The sequence below is a fragment of the Bombus impatiens genome, unplaced genomic scaffold, assembly GCF_000188095.3.
Source record: "Bombus impatiens unplaced genomic scaffold, BIMP_2.2 scf_0203, whole genome shotgun sequence".
NCBI classification, from domain to species: Eukaryota; Metazoa; Arthropoda; class Insecta; order Hymenoptera; family Apidae; genus Bombus; species Bombus impatiens.
In genome coordinates, this window is record NT_176622.1 from 394,569 (window position 1) to 422,184 (window position 27,616).

Consider the following 27,616-nt stretch of genomic DNA (forward strand, 5'->3'; position numbering starts at 1 on the left):
TTCAATATCAAAAGAATTTTTGATACAATTAAAAAATTTAGATTATTCAATCTTTATTTTTATCAAATTGATTATTTCAATTTGTTAAAATAATCTTATGGGAAATTGAATTGTAAATTTCGTTTTTAATGTTTTATAAAGAACATGTGTTGAAGTATAAAATTGATGCAATTGCTTGTAATATGCATTTGAATGAAATGAGAATTAATGTTATATATATAAACAGAATTATTTTATTTTTTTAAAATAAACTTATGTGTTTACATAAATATATACATATTGTGTATTAACAACAACAACAACATTGTTATAAACTATATAAAATTCTGAAATTGTTTAAATCACGTATAAAAATACTTAAAACTATGTACCTAACAATATTATTTCTGTACTGTATTAAATATTAGTTTACTAATTTCATATGTTTCTATTTAAATACAAGTATGCTTGAACTTTCATAATGATGTGTCGATGATCGAAATTAATCACATTACAATGATGTAGTACAAGAAAGGCATGTTTCTGCATTTAATCTTGATTAAAATGCACTTTCGTGATATGTAGATAATTAAGCGTAACAAACTTATAAAATACGTTGTATTTTATTTTTATATGTTTAAACTCCCTGATAAATGGGCATACGTTTCGTCCCAAATGCTGCAAGTCCTTCGATTCTATCTTTTGAATCTACAACTGTGTTGTAACATTGTTTTTCAATTTCAAATCCATCTGTAATAGGCATTTGTAGACCTTTTGATATCGCTGTTTTTGCCATTCTAAAATATGATAAAATAAGAGTATTATTTATTATGATGTATTGTTTGTTGTGTATTATATTTATATAAACCAAATTTGTAAACTTATACTTACTTAACTCCAATTGGTCCATTAGGTAAGATTTCTCTGGCAATTGTTAAAGCAGCTTGATAAGCCGCATCACCACTTTTATTTTGTGGAACTACTTCATTTACTAAACCAATCTTCATAGCCTGTTCACCATCAACAATGCGTGCAGTGTAAATAAGTTCTTTTGCTCTAGCACTTCCAATTATTCTTGGAAGTCTTTGAGTGCCTCCTGCTCCAGGAATAATAGCCCATTTTGTTTCTACAAGGCCCATTTTAGCTTCTGACGCTGCAACTCTAATATCTGTGGCTAGAGCAATTTCTAATCCACCACCTAGTGCAGCACCATCAATAGCAGATATCACTGGGGTTGGTAAAGTTTCTATATCATATGTCATATTTCTCAAGAATGAAACAAATTTTGAAATTTCTGCTGTGTCCATTTTTGCTCTTTCTCTCAAATCTGCACCAGCACAGAAAACTTTTGGGACCAAACTACGAATGATTAATACTCTCAACTTTGAGTCTTCTCTGATGGAAGAAATGGCATCATGTAACTGACTAGTTATAGTTTTGCCAAGAGCATTGCAAACTGTGGGTCGATTTAATCCTAATACTACAATGCCATTGTCTTTTCCATCCAAATACTTAAGTACTACTTCTTTCACATCTTCTTTTGGATTTAACATTGCGTTGGTAGACATTGCCTTTGTAGCAGTTGTACAAAGAGAATGGAAAGTGTGTCTGACACTTGTCGTTAAAGACCCCATTATGTAAAGTTTATGTGTAAACAGGCTTTCACTCAATTAAGTCTTGTGTGAACACAATCTGAAAAGAAATCTCCATTATTAAAAATATTACAACAAGAAATATTAATAATTATCTTATAAATTATTCATAATATTAATATGCAGTTCATACAAGAGTTTAATTCGAATTACTTTTAACACTTTAAAAGTGAATAAACATATCCAATATACCAATGATGAATTATAATATATTAGTAACTGAATATCACAGATTAAAAATATGGTAAGTTATTTTTAAGAGCTTATATGATATTTTAGAACTCAAAGAATTAATTAAAATTACTTTTATCTAAATATTCTCCTACAAGCAAGTTTTAAAAATCGTTCAATTCATAGTCAACAAAACATTATAGCCATCTAGCGGTAAAATGAATTGTTTAGAAATTAAATTAAAGCTTGCGCTTTTAGAAATTTTCTATGCATATTCGATTTCTTACGTAATTAGTTAATTACATGCAATTAGTGCAAAGTGCCCTATTTTGGGCCTGCTTGCGCCGTCTACAGGTGAATTAGTGCAACTAATAAGAATCAAAATTTCTAACTAGTAAATGGCACCACCACATTCAAAATGTATGTCGGTATATTATATAAGTCTGACCAGAGAGGAAATGGAAGTACTCGTGTTTATAGATTTGGTTGTTCCTGGACTAGTGCTGCACTATGCGGCCAAGTGCTGAGGTTAATTAAAGTTAGCATACACAAAAACTTGTAAAATTAGGGATCTGCCCTGTTTGATTGCACAAAGACATTGTATTAGCCAATGCGAATGATTATGACTAACAATAAATAAATGACGAAAGTAGAAAATTAAGTATAAACAAATATTACACATAGCAATATTATATATATATCATAATCATTCGCATTGCCTACTACAATGTTTTTGTGCAACCAAACAGGGGACATTCTTAACTTTAAGCTTAAATACATAGATTATTGTATATGCTAAATTGCAACCAAACAGAGCAGATCCCTAATTTTATAGGTTCTTGTATATGCTAACTTTAGTTGACCTCAGCATTTGGCCGCATGGTGCAGCACCTGTACTGCGAATCAACTAGAACAGGCGTCTGACTGGCGCCTTGTCCTTATTATCAAATATCTCTATAGCAAGTACAAAAACAATGATGATTAAGTATACTAGGTATATTAAGTATACAATGAAGTAATAATGACAATCAAATTCCTGAACGTTGGGTACGACGTACAAGCGACGTACTAACGACGCGTACTCGAGTCGGCACGGTATGTATGTTATGTATAGATATATACGTGCATATATACTTTTATGTGACACACGAAATAAGAATCCCTGATGAAAAAGTATTTCATTATAACCCATACTAAATACATATGTCAAGTTTTACAATATGAACACAGATATTGTATAAGAATTTTTTGTTAGCATAGAATATCGTAAAAATTGTAAATCGGACCAGCAACGAACTTGTCAAAGAAAGAACAGCATCGGCATGTTTACATATCTGACTTCTGTCTTATTCTTATTATCAAACATCTCCATAAAAAAATACAATAATAACAATTATCTTCCTAAACGTTGAAGAATGAAATTATAAAGTAATTAACGAAAGATTAATATACTTAATATTTAATGGATAAATAGTATCGGTTTGTTTATATTATGTATACATAAGTCTGACCGGTGACTTATTCTTATTATCAAATAGAAGTATAATAATAACGATAAACAGATTGAAATATATTACACCGTAGAACTGCATTTTCACACAATATTACACATTTTACAGTATACTATGCACATTTTCTCAGCAAATGTTAATTTAAAATCTAAGTCATTCACATTTTTGAAAATTGTTTATTCCAACAAATTTATCTTATTTTAATCACCCTAAAGAATTTAGTGAAACGTAGGTCACTGACGACCACCGTGCCAGTCAGCGTGTTAACTTTTTAAATATTGAAAAATCATTCCAATAAAAGTGTAAAACACCCAATAAAAGATTAATATTCCGAATATTTTAACACGGTCAAGTCTGACTTGCGTCTTACTCTCACTAACAAATATCACTATAAAAAATACAGTAAACACGATTAGTTTTTAAACTTTGAAGAATTATTCAAATGAAATTATCAAATAATTAATGAAACGTGTAAACGTATACGTATAAATGAAGAAAAATAGAAATACCGTGTCTTCTTTCGGAAGCGTGTAGGAATGTCTCTGACGACTCCTTGGACTTTACGCACCGTCGCGTTGCACCAATAGCATTTGTGGTAGGGAGGCCCGAGAAAAGTTCAAATATAACGTACTAACTTCAGTACTTCGACGACGACGTCGCAGAGTCGCAAGCGCAACTGGTTGTTGTAGAAAATGAAAGGAAAATATATTCTTCGCGACCTACTCAAGTTGTACGTGTATTTATACACTGTGTGTCACACGCACACAGATAAGATTCAAACATCCATTTTGCGTCACTCGATATGTTTTTCTATCTCTCCTGTTAACTTTACGAAGCGCGAGTTGCTGCTAGAATAGAAAAGAAGCCAATATTTCGAGGTTCTCAACTAGAACAATTAATATGCATTATCAGTATTTATATTAATAAATGTCTGAGACACCCTTAAGTAGGTTTCGAATAGAGTAGTACGTTGTTGAATGGTTTGTATAAAGCTAGACTTGTAACTTTAAAGAATTAAAAGTATGGTTAGTAAAATACATATTATGGATCTCGTAAACCGATAATTTAATTTAATTTTGATTAATTGAGATTAATATAAAAATGGATTAATAAATTGATAAAAGTCACGATAATGGCCTTTTCATAAGCAGCGTAGTCTATATAGATTATAAGTTACAATATAGTTATGTAATATAGTATATAAATTAGAATATATTCGAACCTACATACGTACCTACTACCATTAATAATCTGTGTCTTAATAATAATTAATAACATATGTCGTACAAAGATAAATAACTGTCTTATCAAACAAAATAGGATTTTATCTAGCAAAATAGCAAAAACTATACTTTTCTATTTGCAGGTAATCGAAGTTTTAGAATTTTTATATAAAATATGAAATATCTATTTTCACCATTATGAGATGGTTGATTTGTAAATGTTATACAATATTTCAACAAATTATCGACAAATCAACGGGATTGAATGATTTTGAAATTTAAGATTATCTTATTATTATTATCTTATTATTGTTACGTGATTTGTTCCTCCCTCTTTTTTGTACTCGAATCAGTAATAATCTTGTTTACAGTTTTTATAACTATAAAGAAGATAAATAAGCCAGATTACAGATGTATGCTTTTTGACTGATAATTTCTTTTTTTAATTTCAGTAAACAGCTGAATTTAATTACCTACGTTACGTTACAACGATGACGTAAATATGTCGCATATGTCTTTTTTAAATTCGTAACGAATTGTCAAATAGGAAGATATTAGATGAAATATTAATAAAACGAATTGTAATAAAATTCTACCGGAACTTCCATTAAAAAAAAGAAAGACAATTTTATTTAGTGAAATTAATTTTATTAAAGACGTCAATTTAAAGATTTACAACAAGCGGTATTTTTGAGACGTAACTTTTCATGCAACAAATTGTTAAACAAACTATTTCATTCAATAATCACTACGTTAACAAAGTATCATTTGTATTTAATCAATAACAGCGGTACGCGATTATGCATACCATAAACGAAGAAAATGAGATAATCTAAAATTAGAACCCCCTGCTCTTAATCGAAGCAGAAAGCAAATCATTGAGTAAATTGTACTTAGTTAAATTTTAATATTTGTACGTTATTTACTCACCAAACGTAGAAATCGTGGAATAATTTTAGGTCTCTCTGTTCAAATATCCTGCGTTTGTCATTTTTTAATATGTTCAGATATTAAATACATGTGTCACGAATGTTATAAAATATTAATAACATTCTGCGATAAAACTATTTAGTCACTTTTATTTTTAGTTTAAACTGCATAAAAAAGTATGGAATATAATCAAAAGAGAAGTCACTTGAGCCTTTTGCATGTCCATTAGTTTCAATGACGATATGTCACAAACCATTTCCTTATTTTAAAACGAATAAACATGATAAAACAAAATGAGAATTATAATTTTGTATTGATAATCCTTCTGGAATCTTTAAATTTGTCTTTAACAGAGTTGTCGTTTTAGATAAATTAGAATTCAACGGTGTAAATCTACTTAAAGTACTTTATTGATATATAAATATTGATAGAATATTCATTAAAACAGTATAAAAAGTTGACTTATTCATTTTACAACGAATCTTTTTATAAATGTAAGCTCAATTGTCTTAAGTATCGGGTAACATAAAACAATAGGTATAAATGCAGATTATATCGATATCGCAGCATGAAAATGTTTCAGACTTTGCAAATAATTCATAGAAACTACTAGAAATAAATAAATAAATTAATAGCGAATATTGGTCTAGAATGAAAATGCATAACTCTTTCAAAACCAGTTTATCCTTCGTTCTTTCTTACAAAAATTGTTATTAAAATGAAGCGAAGGAAGGATAAACAGTTTGCTATTTGTTGACTCTTAAAATTCCCAGTGTTTAAAACAAAAAAGAGAGAAATGAATAAATTGTACCTTTAAAAATATAAACCAGTGATATAAAACTGTAACATTGAATCCTCAAACCATATCTAAGCCAAAACACAAGATCTGAGTAATAGAAATTTGTCAGTTTTTAGATAATAATAATGGAAAGCGAAAAGGTACGAAAGTACGTTAATTTTGCCACAACTCCACGCTCTTCTACATACAGTTTATCAATATCTATCATCGTCCAATTAATCAAACTATTATCTATAACGAACATCGTGAATTCTATCAATGACGCACGAAGCATAACAGATACGTATACCGAGATATTTAGAGAGCCAATCGAGAATTGAAATGCATTCATCGACACTCTAATTTTTTTCATAACATTTCAACCAATAAATTTGGTTACTCTTCTACTTACTATGTAACATACTCCGTTAACTAATCTATTCAAAACGATTCAGAATCAATTGCTTAAATTCTTATCCAACGAAAGCATCCAATTCTCGCAATTCGAAGCTAACGAAATTACAGAAGATTCTCTTTAGATTCGAGAAACAAACAGCCATAAAACCAAACGCAAATACCATAAAGAGAAGACTGCTCTCACGAATAATGATTCACAGACTCTGGATTTTTGTGCGTTTCTGATAAACATTTAAAAATACAAAAATCCACAGAATGCGTACAATATGCAAAAATATATAAAATATACTAAGTACGAATGATCATAGTTTTTAATAGGCGAAACGTATTACTATTACTACTATTACTAGATATCGTTTCTTTAGATCTCTCTTGGCAAAAATATGAAATTGCATAAAAATTCGCGGTCTAATAATTTAAGAAATAAAGACAAAGAGAGAAGTCCGCTTTCATGGTGGATGAAGGTTTTCATTAAGACCAACGATGATGCGAAGGAAGATTTAAGCGGCGGCGACTGCAACAGGTGGAGGTCGAAGCATCGACCTCGTGGCCGATGATAATTTCTCCGAGACTAAATGAGCGATGTGCGATGATCTTTTCCAGACGAATTCGCGCGTTCTGTCGTGATCGTCCGCGCTCTCCACTCGCACCTAATTAACAAATAACATCGAGATTAACAAATTGTTCACGTAATCGTCGCAGTTATTAAGTTCGAGTTAACTTCAGTGTCTTCGGATCTGAACCTTCGATGGTGATGATATTAGATCGCATCGGTTTGCAGGATTTACAGATGAAATATCTGTTTTTTTTTTTTGAAAAGCATTTATAAAGTATCAGTTGCCTTTGAAAATTTGAGTATTTTTAGTTCAGTGTGTAATTGGTTTCAAATTGGAAGAAATGACAAATTTACATATTTGGTTTACGTCATTTTCGATTCTTTTCGTCGATTAGAACGGGAACGAGGGCGAAACGTAAAAATTAGAGAAACTCCATCTTCCGACAATTTCTCAAACTTTCCATCTCTCTCATCTATCGGACATCTTATTCTCTTTCGTAAGATATTTCCTATAGAAATGAAAATCTACGATATTTACGAGACGATCTGGAATCCGCGTGTGAGACGTGCTTTCTTTCGAAGCTGAATTCATTAAATTTCGCGCTGTCGTCGACTGGTGTACAGCAGATTAAAGAAGGAGAAACTTTCTGTAACACAGGTGAATTAAATGCTAACAATGTTATCGGACGTAATTCTTTCGAACGTGGATAATGTATCGTAAAAATTGTTGGCAGTTTTAAATTTAGTATTTCAACAGGCTTATGTAAATGTTAAGACAATTCAACAAGCTGGTTCGTGAAATCCAAGGATGATGATTGTTCGTCAAACAATGAACGAAAAGAGGAAGTTGGAAGAATGCCATTGACGATAATTACTTGTACATTAACTAATACACGACGAACAGCAAGAAAAATAGCGCTTCAGACGATGGTAAGCCATTTTATCATTATTTATCGTTTGATGGTAATTAGATCGCGCATATCAATACAAATACATATTTTCATATTTTAATATAATCGAAAGAGTGGAACTTAGGTAGGAAATTGTTTTATTCATTGAATATCCTAACTCTATACTTTGTACGTTTTATACGTTTTTTTCATATTACGTGGATTCCGTGAATTTTTTCACTTTCATATTTATAAAAAAATTTATAGTCCCATGATGATAAGAAAAGAAAGTGAAAAATAGAAGGACGAGAAAGCGAAGAAAATGGAAAATGGAAAAAGGAACGGAGAAGCAAGTGAAAGGTAAGAAAAGAAAAGAGAAAGTAGTAGAGGTATAAGTATAATTATACTTATTTCTATTTGACATTATGCTTATTGACAGGATTAGAATTACTTATTAGATTACGTATTAGAAAGGAGAAAAGCGTAAAAAATAAGGAAAAGAATGAAGAAAAAGTTAAAGAAAATGAAAAATACGAAGGATACCGGAAAATTGAAAACAATAGAAAAGGTAGAGAAAAATGAATAAATTAAAAAGAAACGATACATAGATACAAATGAAAAAGTAAAGAGAGTCGATAAATGGATCCACGTGAATCAAACGACAAACAAAGGCTTAAATGAGAGTCATCAAATAGAAGATAAACGGAAGACAGTCATCAGAGATAGATTTTTAAGTCAGTTTTTTACTCGTGACAAAACTCGTGGTATTATACAATATTCGGAAACGTGTTTGAGAGATAGCGATGAATATGTAGTTGCTAAAGAGGCAATGCTTGATAAAGATAAACGTGCAAAACACGTGCCAAAAGTACTGATTCGTTTGAAGAAGATAATAATCGTTTGGTGATCGTCTGCAGAATGGCATTACCATTTCTTACAGACAAGAATTATAATTACCTCGTAAAAAGAACCATATTGTAAACTAGATAAGATGCATATGAAATTGATAAAGCAACAATTCACACCCAGTGACACAATTGGAAATTAATTCTATTGTTCATAAAGTAACGTTTAAGAACAATTACGTAATCACGTGTAAATATTAATAATATATAACAGTAATTAGATCGATAATTATATCAACGATATTATTCAATGTAGTAAATATAGTAAACTATACTATTGTACCAGCTTACTATATTAATATAGCGAGTAAAATTTAACTTTTAAATTTAGCGAACGATAATAAAATGTAATGAATTATAACGCTTAACTTAACTGCTTAAATTATATGCTAATGGATATAAGATTGCTTAATGGTATTCAGCCACGATTTGAATAGAAAATATAAGAATATTTGTTCTGCTGGCACGAAGACATCTTTAATGCATAACTGACAAAAAATATTGAGAGATATTCACCGAGACACTGAACTTAGAATGCCACATGCTAACAGATAACCTTAGGGTAGATATAATACTGTATATGTTACTATAATCCCATTGGTATGACAAAAAGTAAATGTATTATTTATCATTTATTTTAATAAGATGCTGACGGCAGAAAGTTGACAGCGATCGAAAGTAGCTTACGAGGCTCGCAAAGACTTTCTCAATGTAATCATCGAAATGATTAAGTTATGTAAGAAAGTGGCAACATTCGAAGATATAAACTTTTAATCGGACGAAGCTCGAACGAATGAGGCAACAGGTCGAACGATGACACTTCATAGTATATTTCGTTCAACGTGTTTCTGCACTTCTGATCTAATATTATTATTTAATATCGACGAGATATTACTTTGTAACGTTTAATATTAATTATTTGGTATCTAACGTTACTTTATAATCTATATATAATTTATATTTATCGTACCGGCGTACGATAAATTATCAAATCTTTTCTCCTAGCAAGCAAAGCGTCTTGTAAAAAATTGCTATTCTATATCTTTGGCTTATTTTCGATCGACATAGCGTAAGAGAAGACCGACGATATATCTGTTAATTTTGTCCCCTAGTGTGTCTCATTTTTACGGATATAGAAATGAAACCGATAAAAGGTTGATTCTATCATGTAACGAATCTTTTGCTCATTTTTTCTCACTTCAGCGAGTGGCTTGTGCGACAGTAAAATATTCAACTAAAGCGAATGCATTATTAATTTTTTATATGAAAGTTCTCGACGAATAAGAATTCAGTGGCGTGACATGTATCGATAATCCGAGAGGCCGAAGAATTGGCCCACCTCTGCTTATTCATGATCGAGGCCAATGCTCATTTACGACCATTCTATCAAACGAATTTTCATCTTTAACTTGAATTTTAAATTATAAATTATTGAATATTAGCTTAAAATATATATATTCGATGAAATTTATAAAATTATATTTTTTTAATACCTTATAACTGTTTCTTTTCATATATTTCTTTTAACAAGTTTAAATAATGCTTAAACAATACCTAATATATCATAACTTGTAATAAAGAATGTTTGAAAGATTTCACAACGAAATCAATTTACGTGGAAAGACAATAGGAGTGATTAAATAACACAGAGCGTAATGGTTTAACTATAATACCTACGCAAGTAACTTTTCCAAGTACTCTGCCATTTAATATAATCGAGTGTAAACGACTGTAAGGGAAAATCGAATACTAAGATGGAAAACTGCCAGTAACTTTTCCAAGTACTCTGCCATTTAATATAATCGAGTATAAACGACTGTAAGGGAAAATCGAATACTAGAATGGAAAACTTTAACATCAATTTTGCTGTGTATCTAAGCAGATAATTTAATCGATAGTCCGATCTTTAAAATGACATTTATCTAAATTCTGATTCAGCTATGTAAATATCGATAAATTGCGTTTATTCGCTTACTCGCTTATTTGTAATCATAACAGTGATATCGAAAAAAAAGACGAATATGATAAGAATAAAATATAACGAATGATTTGAAATCAACACAATCTACAGTTAACGATAAGTACTTGTTCGATTGTTAATTTCCGATTAACCGTTAAGAATCCACTACTTGCGTTTTGGCCCAACTACCGAGCTCCTCGAAATTCGATCGTTTAATCAAACGAATGTTTAATCATCCGAGACATTATCACTTATCGAAAGAAATCACATGTCCCTAATATTTATCGATTTTGACGTATGACGTTGAGGCTTCCTATTGGAACATGTCACGATGCATGCATTGATCCTTAGATTTCGTGATATATTTTATAATGTAAATCAGAACCCTGTCTTAATCGGCGAGCAACGCTCAACTGGAACGCAGATCTCAACGTGTAGAGGATGACACGGTTCCTAGACTCTCATCATTGTATTCTGTTCCTTGATCTTCGAGCAAATCTTATCCAATAGACGTTGAAAAACAGAATCATCCATACGCGAATGATTTCTACGATTCATTCGTCTGGAGTTCTTTTAATAACGCGAATTTAGAACGTCCGTTTCTCTCGACTAACCATCTTTTTGTCTATTTCTCTTTAGTCTCTAAGTCTTAATTTTTGTATAATCAGCACCTATTATAGTAATATATTTATATTATAGTAATTGCGTTAGACATAAGTAAAGGCAATATAAGAGATGTAATCTGGAAGTCGTCCAAAACCGAAAGACTAAGATTAAATAAAATAAAAATAATAAAAATATTATAGTAATCCTGTTATAGTAATACTGCAGTTGGAAGATAATCAGACATCGTGGAAGACGTGTCCCGATGTTGGTATCGCGCCAAAAATTCAGAAGAATCGGTAACGCGGAACTAAACTCAGACTGATGCGGATCTTATGAAACCTAAGCAGAAGCTCATGCGTCGTCAAACATGTTTCAACGCGTATAGAAGATGGAACAAGTCACAAAGTCCGATTGTTATGTGCTCTAATCTTCATTCGACTTAACGAAAATAATTTTACAAATTTGAAAACAGTAGGTTCATTGTCGTACTTTTAAACGGATACTATCGTTACAGCGCGAGATCATAAAACCACAAGTTAGAAATATTACAACGTTAAGCGATAGACGACCGTTTATAACGGGGGAGACCGTAACGACGCGGATGTTAGAAATTAGCATAACTTTTCTTCCTTTCCTTGAACTCGGTGCGCTTTATTATCTTATTGCCTACGAACCGTTAAACCCGGTGCAAACGAGCGGTTTGCGACGACATCACCGCCGCGAGGCAGTTTGCCATTGCGTTTTAGGTGCCGTTGTAAACGAAGGGTCGCTTCCTAGATGCATGTTAGACGCATCGATGCTGTAGCTGAGTATACACTGAAAGACAATTGTTGGCAGATACGTGTCAATACGCGACCAGTCGGTATTTGCCATTCCTGAAAAATCCGTAGAAAGGCAGATGCTAATTAGCTGCGACATGTATCCGCGGATAATTGTTCATAGCAAGTGTACACTTAGCTTGAGAATACGCTTTCATGCAGTGGTCATCGTAAAGTAATATACAGCTGTCCACGAAACGACAGCGAACCGTTTTCATCGCTACGCATTTGCGTCATGACAAGATGTATTTTACGCTTCGTTTTACACATCGGCATAGACGCATCGTCATATCCAATAAAACGCTTCTATGAAGCGACAAAGCTTCGCGGAACTCGTGGCCAGCGAGCTTAAAACGCGTTAGGAAATTGCTGCGGTGAAAACTGTTGAGATACGTACAGTTTTCTGTGCTGGACTAGGTTAAATGCGTAGTAGAAATACTTGTATGTGAATATCAGTGTGTGGAAGTATGTGTGTCCGAAGCGTTTCGAAAACAGATGAATGTAAACTCTTCAGTCGGTTAAGGTCCGTCGAAGGGTCGGTTAAGGTCCGTCGAAGGCTCGGTTAAGGTCCGTCGAAGAGTCGGTTAAGGGTCGTCGAAGAGTCGGTTTACAGTCGGGTATAGAAGAAAGTGCTGAGACGCGTGCAAATGTGTATCGATGAATATACAAGGAATCGTCGATGAAATAAATATATCATTGTTTTAATATTAATCCTCAGTAAAAATTTAGCGTTCCTATAACATTATTTCGGCCTCAAAGATCCACAATTCTCAACAAAAACGTTATAGCAAACCGCTAAGAATTGCGGCCCGTACGAACTTTTTAATATAAATTGACGCTACATTTCTCTGAGAAACGAGGACGTTATAATCGTAATCAAACTACGGATTTTTATGCATTTACGTGACATTTGAAATATACATGTAAAACACAAATTGCAGAAATATGTAGAATATTATATTTGTCATGGTTTTCGATAGACAAAACAAATCTCTGTTTAATCTTTGTTCTGTTTCTTTAGTTGTGACCATAAAAATATAAATTTGCATAAAACACCGTGGTCTAATTGTAACTTTCATTTCTAAGTACAATTGTTATTGAATATTGATATTATAAAAGAATGATGTCTTTTGAAATCCTAACATGTTTCAACCTCTCCAAACTTTTATCTACACAAAGTGTTTGATAAAAATTGAAACCCGACAAAATCCTATCACTCCTGACTATGTCGATTCACGATCCATAAATATGAATGATCTTGGGAATTTGCCGTATTCAGACACGTGCTATTTAAACGTCCCATTATTCGAACGGAGCATGCCTCTGCTGTCAATATAAAGTGAAATTAGCATTCCATGTAATCATGTAAACGTAGAAGACAGAAAAATTGGCGCAGACGTCGCGAAAAGTCGAAGGCATTAGTGAAGCATTTATGATGTGAGATAAAGAGCATTAGATGATCCAACGTATAAACAGAATGTAATTCAATACGATTCAACGCTTTAAAAAATTAACGCGACACTGATAGTAAAAATACACAACCCATAAAGAATTACAGATATTGTTGAATATTGTTGAAGTCTCGATTTACCATCGAATACAAAATTATGTTTTACTTCAAGAAAGTTGATTTTAGATTCAATGTTGACGAAGTATATTCTACCATCTAGTTAGAAGATTCTTGGTGTTTCAATGACCGATTATCTTAATTAAAAAGGTCGTTATCCTATGTATATTTGTTGATATGAAAAAAAAACATTATGAAGAGAACGTAAAGTGCGATTATGAAATTGGTAGATGAAAAGCAGCCAGAACCAGATGGCAGATGTACATATAAATAGTTTTGTTCAGCTGTATCTGCTTAAAAATTCCGCGATAAGAGTCACGTAACGCAATAGTTAAAAAGTGGCGAGAGGAAAAAACCAGTTGAAAAAATTATCTAAATCGTAGCTACTGAAGAAAGTTTTGACCAAATAAAAAAGCAAAACAGAATGGAAGATATTCTTATATTGTTCGAAGCGCGTATTCACATGCTAGTTCAAGATAATGAGATCATTCGGATGACCATGTAATTTGCATGAAAAGAATTTTAGAAATGAGCAAATCATGAGATCGCTCTTTAAATATAAATTATATATAAAGAGATATTCTGTTTACCAATAAACAACAAAATTTTCTGTTTAAATTCACCAGTCTCCTAATAATAAAAAATTGAATGCATCTTTTCGAATACGCTAAAGCATAAGGAGTTAAAGACGAAAGATTGGTTATTCTTTTAGTGATAATTAAGGTTATTTGCTAGTTACCTGTTTAGGTTGCAGAACGCGGATGGAATTGAGGGTAGCTGCACCACCATGAAGAACTCGAAGACTCAGTTTACCCGACATTTCGGCAGTGGTAGCAGTCGCGCTTCTCAATTCCTTCTTTGCAGCCCTACCAAATTCCTTTTCAACCTTTAGTATCAAAGGACCGAGAGTAAATCTCGTTTTGATCATGGTGTGATCGCTCATCATGTTCACAGACACGTCTCCGGATCTTTGTAGGCTCGCGAGTCCGTAAAGTGTGGCTCTCGCCTTTGGTTTATTTTTCTTTGTCTGGAAATTGATAAGAAATGTTATTTGATTTTATTTATCGTAAAAATTACTTCCTAGACTTTTAAGTACACGTGTACGCGTGCATATTCGGTCTACAAGAAAATGAACTATTATATCTTCTGCAAAGCAATTTTGCAAGAGAATTGAAAATAATATTTTATAAGAAAAGAAAAGAAATCGGGCCGCTTATGTACACAGCGAATGTAAGACAAAAATCTACAAAGTGGGTGTTACAAGGAGCAGAATCAACGACTGAATTTTAAGTATATTAAACTAATTAAGGTAACGGTATGATTGTTACCTTATTTTTATTACTGCTAGTCTGTTTCGTTTTGTTCTTCGTTCCAGCACGAGTTTTATTTGATTTCTTGCTATTCGAATTAGATACTCGTTTGTTTGCAGATTTTGTGGTTGTCTCCACGTTTGATCTACTTGACACTTGAAGTTCAGATACGATAGTAGTTGCTTCCTTTTCAACGGTAGCAGCTGACATAGTCGTATTTTCAACGGCCTCCAGAGTTTTCTAGAAACGAATTTGAATTAGTTAGTTTAAAATTTACTTTAAAACACCGATGATTAAATTTTCAACGACAGGATTCTGTTTCAGTAAATATGGTTTCTTTCAAATGAAAATGTTGTTTTTAATAGGATAATTCAAGTTTATTATACCTGTGTGTTTTCAGGAACTTCTTCGATAATTTTCTCTGTGGTCACCGAAACTATTCCCATATTGCTCTTCTTTATTCCAGTCTTGCTATTGTTCTTCTTCGTCTTGCTTTTGCTCTTCTGTTTACCAGACTTCGATTTGGCATTCGCATTGGACAATTTCACCGTCACTGGGTCATAATTGCTACGTAAGATTTTATTAATTCTTCCTAAGATGTTGTCCACGAAACGATTGTATTTCGCCACGTAAATCGCCGATACGTCGTTGCTTGGTTCCGACTGCATCATTCCTGAAATTTATCAATTTATTGTTGTTGTCTAATTTTCATTTCTCTCCAGAAACATCTATTGAAACTCGACACGGAGAATGTTCAATTTATTAACGCACAATTTAGCGATCCACGATTTAAGTATTCTTCTTATTATTTTAATTTATTATTCGTATTTAAAGTCCTCAAATTTAAAAATCCGCGTTGTATACAAATTTATTTTTAATATTTAAATGTTTATTTAACATTTGTAACGCACAATTTAGCGATCCACGATTTAAGTATTCTTCTTATGATTTTAATTTATTATTCGTATTTAAAGTCCTCAAATTTAAAAATCCGCGTTGTATACAAATTTATTTTTAATATTTAAATGTTTATTTAACATTTGTAACGCACAATTTAGCGATCCACGATTTAAGTATTCTTCTTATGATTTTAATTTATTATTCGTATTTAAAGTCCTCAAATTTAAAAATCCGCGTTGTATAAAAATTTATTTTTAATATTTAAATATTTATTTAACATTTATAATATCGCTTAAATATTTGCATTTCTATTTATTTATATTTATATGTTACTTAGATTTTGATTTCGAATAGTCAATCAAGAAAGAATCATTTGACCTACGAGAGCTCCCAACAATGTCCATAATCGAATTAAAGTCCAGCTTTCAACATCTGCCAGGTTATCGACCACAATGGTGATTCAATGTCAACGACCCATTTTCCACGATCAACTTGTAACAAACATTCACACATACTTTCAGCCATTTAGTAAATAATGCAACGAATTCGAAATTCGAAGAGTACGTCGTAACACTTCCCCGTAATTTAGAATTTCAAATTATTGCGAATCGATTTCACACCTATCCGTATATCGGACAATTACCAGATCAATTTATCCAAAGTGAAATCGCGTTAACGATCGCGTTTCTTGGCAGCGAGCTAATGCAATTTAATGGTCGAGCATCGGGGCATTCAAATCGCCGTGCATTTGTTTTCTAAGATAGTGGCTAGCGTTAAGCTATGCGATGAATCGACACGAGAAAAAAACTTCCGTGTGGCGACCTCGATGAATTAAGTTCGTAAGAAAGAGCGACAATGTTAACGGTATATCGGAATCCTCCTGCGGAGCTGAACTGGTCTTCGATCTGGGCCACGACCTGCTTCCTACTCACCTACAGATCTATCTAGCCAGCGCGTGCAACCATACGGACAAAAATTCCTCGTGTCTATCTAAAAACTCTCCCCGGTTGTTGATCCTATTCCAGCCACTTTCTTCCGGACGGTTGGTCATTCGCGAGGATCCAAATACTCAGACCGCGGCCGATTAGAAATAGACGCGACGTGAAGTTTCATTCAGCAAAATTCCGTGTCGAGTATTTTTAGAAATATCTAGTAAATGTATTTTATTTGTAGGTCATGTTGAGTTGCAACATAAGTTGTATGTTACCAATAAGAGCTTCGTGCTTTTACATTTATTACAATATATGTCATTTACGTTAGGACTTAATGCAACAACATTGATTAATTATTGTTAACAAATTTGAGATGCGGAGAAAAGTTCGATCTACCTAAATCTGTTCCAAATGGAGAACTTGTAAATCTGTGAAAATCTCAGTACTCTCTAGAAGCAAAATTTGATCCAATCAAACTCGCTGGAAATGAAAAAATTCGAGGTTTCTAGAAACAGAATTGAATCTCATGAAACTGGAACAAATTCTAATAACAAACTCTAAAGCTCCCCGAAAAAATCGAACAACAAGTAACAATCCGACCAAAGAAGCTCCTTCCAAATTGAAAAATCCCGAGCTCCGTCAATTAAATTTCGTCACAGTCTACTAAAAAAAAAAAACCTCGATTCAATTAAACTTCTAACATCTATATTAGAAAATTATAAATTAAACAATTAAAAATTAAATTACAAAATTTGAAGTCTCCAAAAAATCCAAAGGAAAAATTAGTTCAACCGAACAAAATCTTGAAACTTAACTAAGCCCCGTTAGACTGAAAAGATTCAAAAGAGATGTGATGTCAATGATCGATTGCAGCTGATTGGGAATGCGAGAAGAAAATAGAATGACGTGGCCGGTGATCGGGGACGAGAGACAGCCATGACTTTGGGTGTGGGTCAGGGTCATGGACGAGAGAACTCTTTCGCACCGCCACGCACGCTTACGCTTAACGTACTCTGGGTCAGTGGCCTCGTTCTGTTTTGGACCGAGTGCTTGGTGAAAGCTGAGAAAAAATTTCAACCCGGTCACACCTTTATTGGATCTGGCCTTTCAGCCGGAGTCCTGTAGAAAGTTAATTGGCCTCGACCAGCTTCGTTTAATTAAAATTTTTGACGCGTCACAACGTACCGCTTCTTTCGTTACGATTCGTTTCGTTTCGCGTCTATCATTCGCATTCTTCTTCTTCGATTAATTCGAATGAAATTAATTGAAGCCGAATCGAGCGATTGTTCCACGACGAAATTTAATTCGTAGACTGTGTATGGAAATTCGTATCTTTTAAATACTTCGATAACGAGTATTGTACTTTGGCTGCTTTGTATATGTATGTATATGTACAGGATGTCCGAAAAAATCGGGACAAAACTTATGTTACGTGGAAATGAGGTCACGTAGGTGAAACAAGTTCGTACAAACTTATGTTCGAAAATGCTTCATCGAGGAGTTACAAGCGTTCGAAGAATTTTTTTCTTCGTTCGAAGAACTTTCTTCTGTAAGAACGCAGGCTACCAATCGTCGAACCCTTTCGAATAATCCTACTGTTATGAAAATAATAGTAAATGCATTTGCGTCTATCTCTCGATTTTGTGTAACTAGTCATAGGAACAACTTTCACGGAAATCTTTGAACGCTTACAACTCTTCGATAAATGAGCATTCTTGGACATAAAGTTCATACGAACCTTTTTTACTCAGTTGGCCTCATTAACGCGTGATTAATAAGTTTTGTCCCGACCTTCTCAGACACCTTGTATAGTTTGGTATATTATAAATACTGTGCAATCTTGCACCTTTAAATTTCCTATAAACATACAAACATACAAACATTCGGAATTTATTACTTAGAAAATAAAGATGCGCTTAATTACATACGCCTCGTTTATTCAGTATAGTAATTGAGCGCTATTTTGTTGGAACGTTTGATGATGATCATTACGTTGGAAAACTTTTTATAATTTTTAAAGATTAATATTTAGTTCTTCTTTGTAGTTTTACAGTCGCTAGTTTGAAGTTTTTAATTAAATTCCTTTTAATCTTTTCGTTACTTAATTCGATTCAATTCCGTTTTAATTAATTTTTTTCTTTAGTTGAATTTTTTCATTAAATTCTTTTTAAATTGCATATTGCTTATTTAAGTCTTCCAGCTTAGTTACATTTGTTAATTAAATTCTTTCTATTTCGCCTAGGAGAAGACGCTGTGCTTTTATAAACGAAATGTAATTTTCTGAAATTAAATTCCTTTTAATTAAATTCCTGAATCGAGCTAATGCTTGTGTTTTTTGTTGAGAATTTTTCATATAGAGTAAATTATAAATAAATGAAAGGTGATTAACGTAACGTGAAAAATGTATCGCTCCAGGAAATGGCTCTCGAGAGTAGTTTGAATTATTAATGTATCGTTAAACCAAAGTAAATGAACTAAATAATTTTAATTTAAATTTTACGAAGTTTCAAATTTAGACAGCATTAAGAAAGATGATTGTAATTTCTAACGCTAATTGTAAGAGAATCTCTCATTTTTCTAGAAGATTCTTAGTCGAAACTCTCGACCAACGTCTTTAATAAGAAATTCTTTCGTTTTCCTAAAATGTAAAAAATATCAAGCTATCCTACTTTTATTTCATGAAATAAATTATATTAAATAATTACACGCGTATATGGGAAATAATCTACTAATAATTATCCAATGTGCCATGAATATTTAAACACACTGCTTGCAAATAAATACACGTACAAGCATGATATACCTATAATTATATAATATGCTTATATTAATTCCACTCTAACTACAACCTTTCACTTAGAAAAAGAAAGACGATCAATATTCGTTCCGTAATTACATTTAACATTAACCTGTTCTGTAATAACGTTACTATGTGCGCATAATAAATATTTAATATTATGCCATCTAATTGATCTACTATTTATGCATTGCTCTACAGATACTATGATTTTACACGTACTACTACTACAAGGTAAATTTCTACTACAAAAAGAAAAGGAAAAAGCGGGAAGAGAAAATTAACATCCATCGTACGTTCAATACTCAATGTAGCACTATAAAGTGTTGTGTGCTAACTTCACCGTGCACGTAATAGGCAGATGTAATTTTTAACACTACATTATATTGTGCATTGTTCTGGTGATGCTGTGCTTTGGTACAAACTAGAAAAGGTGTGGAATGCGTGTAAAAAGGCCCAAAGTTTCGTGCTACTGTCCAGTAATACGTGACCGTCGGTCGTCATAAAGCCGTCCACCAAACACGTGCATCTACTCGTCAAGGATAAGGCAAAGAAATTGCAAGCAAGGGGTACATTAAATAGTTCTACGAACGAGTGACAAGACAAGCAAAGGATTCCTAAGTAAAAGGAAAGGCTTCCGGCAACGATCATTAACCCTTTGAAGAGCAATTAGTTATAACTATAATATCAATTGCAAATGACATCAATTAAGAGGCACATTATATGGTCAAACGTAATTCGTCTTCTTACAGTATTTTATAAATAAATACTAAACATTTAATAATATAGATACTTAATAATACTACATATACACTATGATTATGAGTATAGAAAATTTTGGACGTTGCATAGTTTTTTACGTATTATTAATTTTTGAATTCATATGTTATTATTATCTTTCTCTCTCTTTGATCGCTTCTTTTCAGTTTATTAGAAAATCTAAAACTTGTTCTGTTTTTTCTAATAGATCGATTTTACTACAATTGATAAATAAAAAAAAACGTATTCTCAATGCAATTTCATTCAAGATATTATTTTAGCTTCACTATTTTAAATAATACTTATAGAAAAATTGATAACCTAAGCCCAACCTAACCTCTTTTATACCTATCATTTCTAAATAAAATTATATTTTATCTAAAAGCTTTATAGAATATAAATATTAATAGATACTATCTGAAGTATCAAACTCCAAGAAATTGAATAATTGTCCAATGATAGTAATTCAATGAAAAGATCCAATAATTCAAAACTATAATAGGAATATAGAAAATAATTGCTCCAAAGGGTTAACCGAGCTAAGTGACACAGCACATCACGTATTAAATGAAGAAAGTAGCTCTAAACGATTAATACCGGAGATTATTCATAATTAGAACGGTGTATCAAGACGTGGAAAAACAAAACGAATAATCGTTCCTCTTCTCGTTTTTCCCTCGATTAACGAGGGAAAGAGGAAAAGAGAGGTTATCCTCTGGATCACGATTAACCTGGACAAATACACGGAACTGGTTTGAACACGGACGATTGGTGACAGAAATAAAAAGGCGAGACACACAATTTATTTTGTTGTTTTTTTCTAAAAACAATAAGTTATCTGTATTTTTGCAATCCAGAACGGACAATATCTCTGTACAAGCTTTTTTTCAAACAGAATTGTTACAAGTCCTGCGCGATAAACAACACCGTTTCTCGGCCACAATTTTATTTTACAAATACACATTTTCTCTTTTTTGTTTCTTACGTTATTTGAATTAAAATAATTTTAATAAAAGATTATATTTATAATGGAGACTTAAATTATAAGATAAATTTGATTTGAATCCCAATTGTTTATATATACAAGAAAAAAGAAAGTTCATTCATTGAGAATAAATGTTGAAGAATTGAAAGAAATCCAGCGTTAAAAAATTGGAGTGGCCAGTTGCGGTATTGCTTACTCGGCGAATGAATGACATCGTTCACTTTACGGCTCTCTTTCTCTCATTCTTACGTAAAGACATACGGATTCTCTCCTTTACTCCTCGTTTTATCGTTAGTCGATAAACGAGTAGAAAAAGGAAAAGAAATACGTGACGTGAGGTCACCAAGCTAAGATATTTTCAAATGATACCTATTCCTTCACATCGCCAAAGTACCTTTTTCCCTTCATTCTATGTCGATCAATAAATATCCAAATTTCTATTGTACAATTTTTGTTTTCCGTAAAAAAGAAATCTTTTCTCGCACATAACTATTCAACATCGTAAAACGTCTCGCTTTTTCTGCAATCCTAAAGTTCACATGAATTAATATAATATAGACTGAAAGACAAATAAATATAATAAATATGAGAAGGAAGCATAAATACAGCTTTAGAATCACATGATTCACGGAACGCTCTACTGTGTTGCAAATAATTGGAAGTGCGAAATATTTTTTTCTTTTATTGGAAACAGTTGGAAGAAAGAAAGAAAGAAAAGGAAAGAAATGCAGGTACAGATCGAAAGGTACTTTGAATTCTTCGTTCCGTTGCTTTCTTGCTATCAACAGCTTCGTTCAACAACGCTTACACGAGTTTCGAATGTTTTTTGATTAAAAGTAAATGTTTTTGTTTCTACTAATTAATGTTAATTACGACATTTTATAATCGTTATCACGCGAATATTTGTCTATCAGAGGTTTGTAATACTTCATTTGTAATACCGTTATCGATCATTGTTTTGACATAAAAGTTAGGGTTTTGAATGTGTATGAGAGGAATACTTGCAATTGTTATAGGGAATTAAAGATCTATGTACATATGTTCTTAATATACTTAAGTATCGATAAGATAATATGTTTTTAAATCTGTAGCCTCTACTTTACAGATATATATATATATATATCAATACTACTGTGGCTGTGTAGATTTACTCATGTGCTTAATTCACGAATATTAATTCTTTTACTCTGTAATAAGTGCTAATTATTTACTGTTTTAACGTTATATCTGGACTTAATATTATACACAATTTATATTCAGTAATCCTGTAATTCAACATTAAAGTCGACATGAAAAGTGAACTTTGATGTATACAGGTTACCTTTGGTGTACGTCAATCGAGTAGCTATTAAAATAGGTAGAGAAAAGATAAATATGTATGATAAGTGCCGATAAAATATCGCGTGTATAATTACTAGATGTTTAAAGCAGACAGTTAAAATAACTAATGAAAAAGTTAACAAGCAACGTATTTATAGATCTCTTTTCAAACGAAGATTAAAAGTGAAGTTAAGACTGAAAGGTTAAGGTTAAATTATGTTAGAAGTGTCACTCGATCGATATATAAATAGTATATCAAGAAAGATTCAAACAGAATAAATAGTGATAATAAGAGCTTGAATCAACGATCAGTGTCAGTAATTACGAATATTATAGAACTTTCCTATCTACTGTTTCAATCACGCTTTCACGTGACTGCAAAACATTTCCACCGCGCTATTAATGATTTCTTGACGTATTGTCAGCAGATGCAATAGCCTAACGTCATACGCGTCTACATCATTAACCTCATTTCACCTATCACTAGAAGAAGAAAAAGAGTGAATGCAATATAGCAAATAGCAATATAGCAATGCAATATGCAAATATTGAAAAAACAGCCTATCTTAGGTAATTTTTCTCTATAACTGTCATTTCATTATTAGTTACTGTTGTTAACGACTTATTGTATCTACCATCTATAGTGATGCTTGAAACCTGAAATTCATTCTGCATGAATACGGAAGTCTCATCGTATACATATATTTTGTATCTACTTGTAATTTTCTATCTCAAGCTTCCTACTTCACCCCGATGTTTTACCTAATTTACTTTTTCCAATTGTGTACTTTTCAAAAAAAATATAAATCTATGTACTTAAATACAGATATTGAAGTTTGTAATTATATACGTGTATATTAAAAACACGGATTTTATATTCTCTAATACATTTTACAGATATTTCTTCAAAACACATTCAAAACCCTAATCTTTAATCAAAATGTTTATGTACATTCCATCTCTTATAATTCGCACGATGTTACTGGTTTAACAGTTAGAATTGAATACCGTAAACGGAAATCGTGTAAGCTCCGTTGGAACAACCGAAGAACGCGTGGTTGGGAGTTACGAGAAGGCATCAGGATGTTACGTATTGACTTTACCATGCTGTTCGACCACGTGCGAATCGCTTCGAGTAGAGGTATCCACGTTAATAAATAGAATAAATATACTACCGCTACTTCTACTAATCTAGTGTTACATGTCTACCACTACAACTGGGCGTTTCAATGATTTTCAAGCGAATTTTCAAATCGAAAGCAACAAGTAGTTAGTCAAGAAAAGAAAAGGAATCTTCGACGATCGACTTTAATTACTTTTTAACGATCGACCAAAATTTTCTTAAGTGTTGACGCTTTTATTTTTTGGAAGAAAATTTCAGAAACTACTGTCAAGAAAAATTCATTATGGCAAAAATGAAATAATACGTCGAACAGCATCGGTGGATGAAAACTTCTCGAATCGGAGCTTTGCCTTTTTATGAACGAGTGCGCAAGCTCTAGTGGTCGGCAGATTTTAGGCTAGCTTTTGCTTAGATTACTTTTCTTCTTCTAAAGACTGTAGAAAATAATTAACATCTGATTAAATGGACAAGAGCGGATTAAGTGGATTAAATGTAAAGGAATTTTAATTTTGAACGAATTACTCTTGACCGTTCATATGTTTCTATATGTTTATGTTTTATGCAAGTGCTGCTTGAAAATGTGCTTGGTGAATAGGGTCCTTGGATTGGTGTCTTGTTTTTCTTGAACTTTGCAATTGTGTAGAACTTCTATGAAGTTTTGGAGCTTGTTACTTTTGTTTTAAAGAAGAAGCTTTATATGTACATATATGGTTATTTATGTTTTTCCTAGGGAATATTTAAACACGTGCACACAAAAAGAAACTAAATGCTTGAACTTTTCATCTATAATACTCTAAAATTGCCCTATATAAAATTAACCCTGAATTGAAACTAGGAAATTCATACTACATAAATTGAAAAATGTTACAGATATTATTTTTTAAATTACATTTGGTATTTGCTATTGTATATATCATCTCCTTACGAGAAATAAATCAATAAAAGTAAGTCAACTATTCTTTAAGAAATTCAATACTAATCATGTACTTGCAGGTAAAAATAAGCACAGTTGGTTTCTGAGAGATTCGTACAAATCAAAATAATTTAACCCACAAAGTTCCCATCACGAGACAACATTCCCAAATATCCTCTTCCAAGACAAACAAAATAATAGTACACGTAACCTCAAAGCAAAAGTCTGACCTAGAACATCCACACGACCCATAGAAAGCATCGACCGTTTCGCAACGGCGCGAAGAGTCGAATAATTAATGAATTGAGCGCGTGATTGTCAGGAATCGTTGTACGTGACTTGCCACTCGTTTCCCTCCTCCCTGGTTAAACGACAGCCTTCGAGGAAGGGGATGTAGCACGCGTGCGAGATTTACGCGCGTGTTTACGCCCTGTACTGTGTTTCTTGCTCTTTCCCTTGAACTCACGTGCTTGCCTGGCGCCAGCGATGTCGGCGATGCTGTCCTCGTCATCCTCATCGTCCTCGTCGTCCTCGTCCTCGTCATCGTCGACCTCGGTGTATACCAGATCGACGTCGTCCTCGTCGTCCTCGTCTTCATCGTCATCATCGTCCTCGGTATCTGCCTCGTTCGTTGATACGGCTGGGACGTGGACAGGATTTGACACGGATTCCGCACCTTCGAGCCCGGTTTCGTGGATACCGGATACGGCTTGCCCTTCTCCCACTGCGTTTCCTTCGTCTTCCTCGACGGCTGTCGGCTCGCTATCCACGGCTGTGCTCTCCGCAGCGGTTTCTGCTGCATGCTCCGCTTCCGCGGCGGCGGCGTTCAAATCGGCTTCAACAGCCGCCGGAAGTGCAGACGCTACTGGCGCCGCCACTGCTGGCGCCACTGGTTCTACAGGGGTGGCTTCATCATCGTCGTCATCGTCGTCCTCTTCACCTGCAATTCATGGTTTGTTGGTTATAGAAGCTGTTTTTCACGTGTCTTTCCGATTATTTATTTCTGTTTAAATTGTGTTCCTTTGGAACTGCTGAAGATTGCACATGATAATATTATTGCAATTGGTAACATTAGTAATTTTATATTAGTAATTAGTATCTTCTTCTTTAAACGTCTGAGATTTTATGTTAAACAAGATAATCAAATGACTAGCAAAGTTATTACTGTTATGCAAAAGAATTTATCAATATTAATAACTTGTAATTTATGAATTATAAAATTTTGCTAATAATATTATCATTGAATTGTGCAAGGGTACCCTGATGATTGAATGAAATATTTTTTAGGGTTATTTTTTATTTAATTAAGGATCAGAGTGTTTAATAAAATTTTCTTATTTCTTAATTGTATACATGATTGACTAGAATTCTTGGCAGTATACCAAGAATGAATTAAAATTTTAATCAAAACCAGCAAATGGATTAGCAAATAAAATTAGCAATGGATTATAAACTTGTTGAAATATTATGTGTAATACTATATATAGTACATATATATATAATATGTATAAATATTGTGTATAATACTATATATAGTACAATAACTATCGTTTTCTCCATCTTTAATGATCGTGTAACGAAAAATGTTGGCAGTTGCGATTTATCTTTTCGTATGTGGGTCGATATGAAAGAAGTAGCGCGTAGAAATTCTTTTCGAACTGGAGTCGCCGTCGATTTATGTTAATTCGGGCGAGTTTGAAGTATCTTGTACCGTTACAGCTACGTGAACGCACCAGAATTTCCGTCGGACATGTCGCTAACCTGAAGTTTAATGTTTGTGTAACGGCTGGCACATTCGCACCGCGATCCTTCCCATTGTTCGATTCAACGAAATCTTATTGACGGATCTCCGATAACCGTACGAAGAAAGCAAAAGCCATTAAATGGACTAATCGGCCAGTGAACTCGAATTCTATAATTAACTTGAACTCGTTATAATTAAATATCACGAGCCATACTTTAAAAATGAAATTTCGCTATCAAATAAACCGATGTGATTATTAAATTCCTGGCACATTTTTGTAGGTTCCGAATCATGTTTTTCAAGTCTTGAAAGTAAAATTCAACAAAATTTTTTATGGTGATTTGTTCCTGAAAAAATGACTAAACATTCCTTAATATAGAAATTTCAAGCGTGCTACTTTCATAACAGTATAATTTCTATTCTAGAGATACTTCTTTAAATTATTTTTATTACTAATCAAAAATTTGCGTATTCAAATTATTTTGAATGTGGTTTTTCTATGATTCATGGATAAGACTATATTTATATTTTGTATTGACTATATAAGTAAATATTTTAATTATATTGATTCTATTATCCTTTCGATTAATTCTTATTTTCCAATTGCAAACGAAGAAAATGGATCCTACCTAATATATCCTCGATGAAACGTTCGAAATAATCGGAAGCATCATCGTCGTCGTCGTCATCGTCGTCGTCATCGTCGTCATCGTCGTCGTCACCCGTGATATCGAAGTCGACGTCGTCGTCGTCATCGTCGTCATCGTCATCGTCTTCGCTGACTGCTGCTGGCTGCTGCGTCGCCTGTCTTCCGGTTGCGACCTGATTCGACGTAGAAGTCGCCGCTGAGATTTTTGGCAGCGGCGATGC

The 27,616-nt window shown here is 32.9% G+C and overlaps 2 protein-coding genes across 3 annotated transcripts in view; both read right to left on the reverse strand.

Moving 5' to 3' along the window:
• Positions 1-523: 523 nt before the first annotated feature.
• LOC100747600 (methylglutaconyl-CoA hydratase, mitochondrial) lies at positions 524-4,057 on the reverse strand. 2 transcript variants are annotated; one of them, XM_003487914.4, is made up of 3 exons: positions 3,823-4,057; positions 871-1,671; positions 524-776 (listed from the first exon to the last, which is right to left on the reverse strand). In XM_003487914.4, exons 2-3 carry the CDS (start codon positions 1,611-1,613, stop codon positions 617-619), a joined length of 903 nt encoding a protein of 300 aa, XP_003487962.1. In that variant the 5' UTR covers positions 1,614-1,671; positions 3,823-4,057; the 3' UTR covers positions 524-616. The 2 variants fall into 2 exon arrangements, with proteins under 2 accessions (XP_003487962.1, XP_024221973.1); XM_024366205.2 differs by lacking the exon at positions 3,823-4,057 and adding an exon at positions 2,090-2,220.
• A 1,797-nt stretch (positions 4,058-5,854) lies between these two features.
• LOC100747723 (protein bfr2) overlaps positions 5,855-27,616 on the reverse strand; it is a 22,198-nt gene continuing 436 nt past the window's right edge. Inside the window, exons 2-7 of the mRNA XM_024366206.2 lie at positions 27,376-27,616; positions 25,469-25,942; positions 15,660-15,946; positions 15,292-15,513; positions 14,703-14,990; positions 5,855-7,311 (exon numbers count right to left, since the gene is read on the reverse strand). The exon at positions 27,376-27,616 is cut by the window's right edge and continues 1 nt beyond it. Of these exons, the coding sequence (XP_024221974.1) occupies positions 7,162-7,311; positions 14,703-14,990; positions 15,292-15,513; positions 15,660-15,946; positions 25,469-25,942; positions 27,376-27,616 (1,662 nt within the window). The 3' untranslated portion in view covers positions 5,855-7,161. The remainder of the gene's footprint in view (positions 7,312-14,702; positions 14,991-15,291; positions 15,514-15,659; positions 15,947-25,468; positions 25,943-27,375) is intronic.

Excerpts from the sequence above, each read along its gene's own strand:
- LOC100747600 (XM_003487914.4), bottom strand. The coding sequence starts at position 1,613 with ATGGGGTCTTTAACGACAAGTGTCAGACACACTTTCCATTCTCTTTGT. Across the intron at positions 777-870 it reads AATGGACCAATTGGAGTTAA|AATGGCAAAAACAGCGATAT; the intron begins GTAAGTATAAGT and ends ATCATATTTTAG.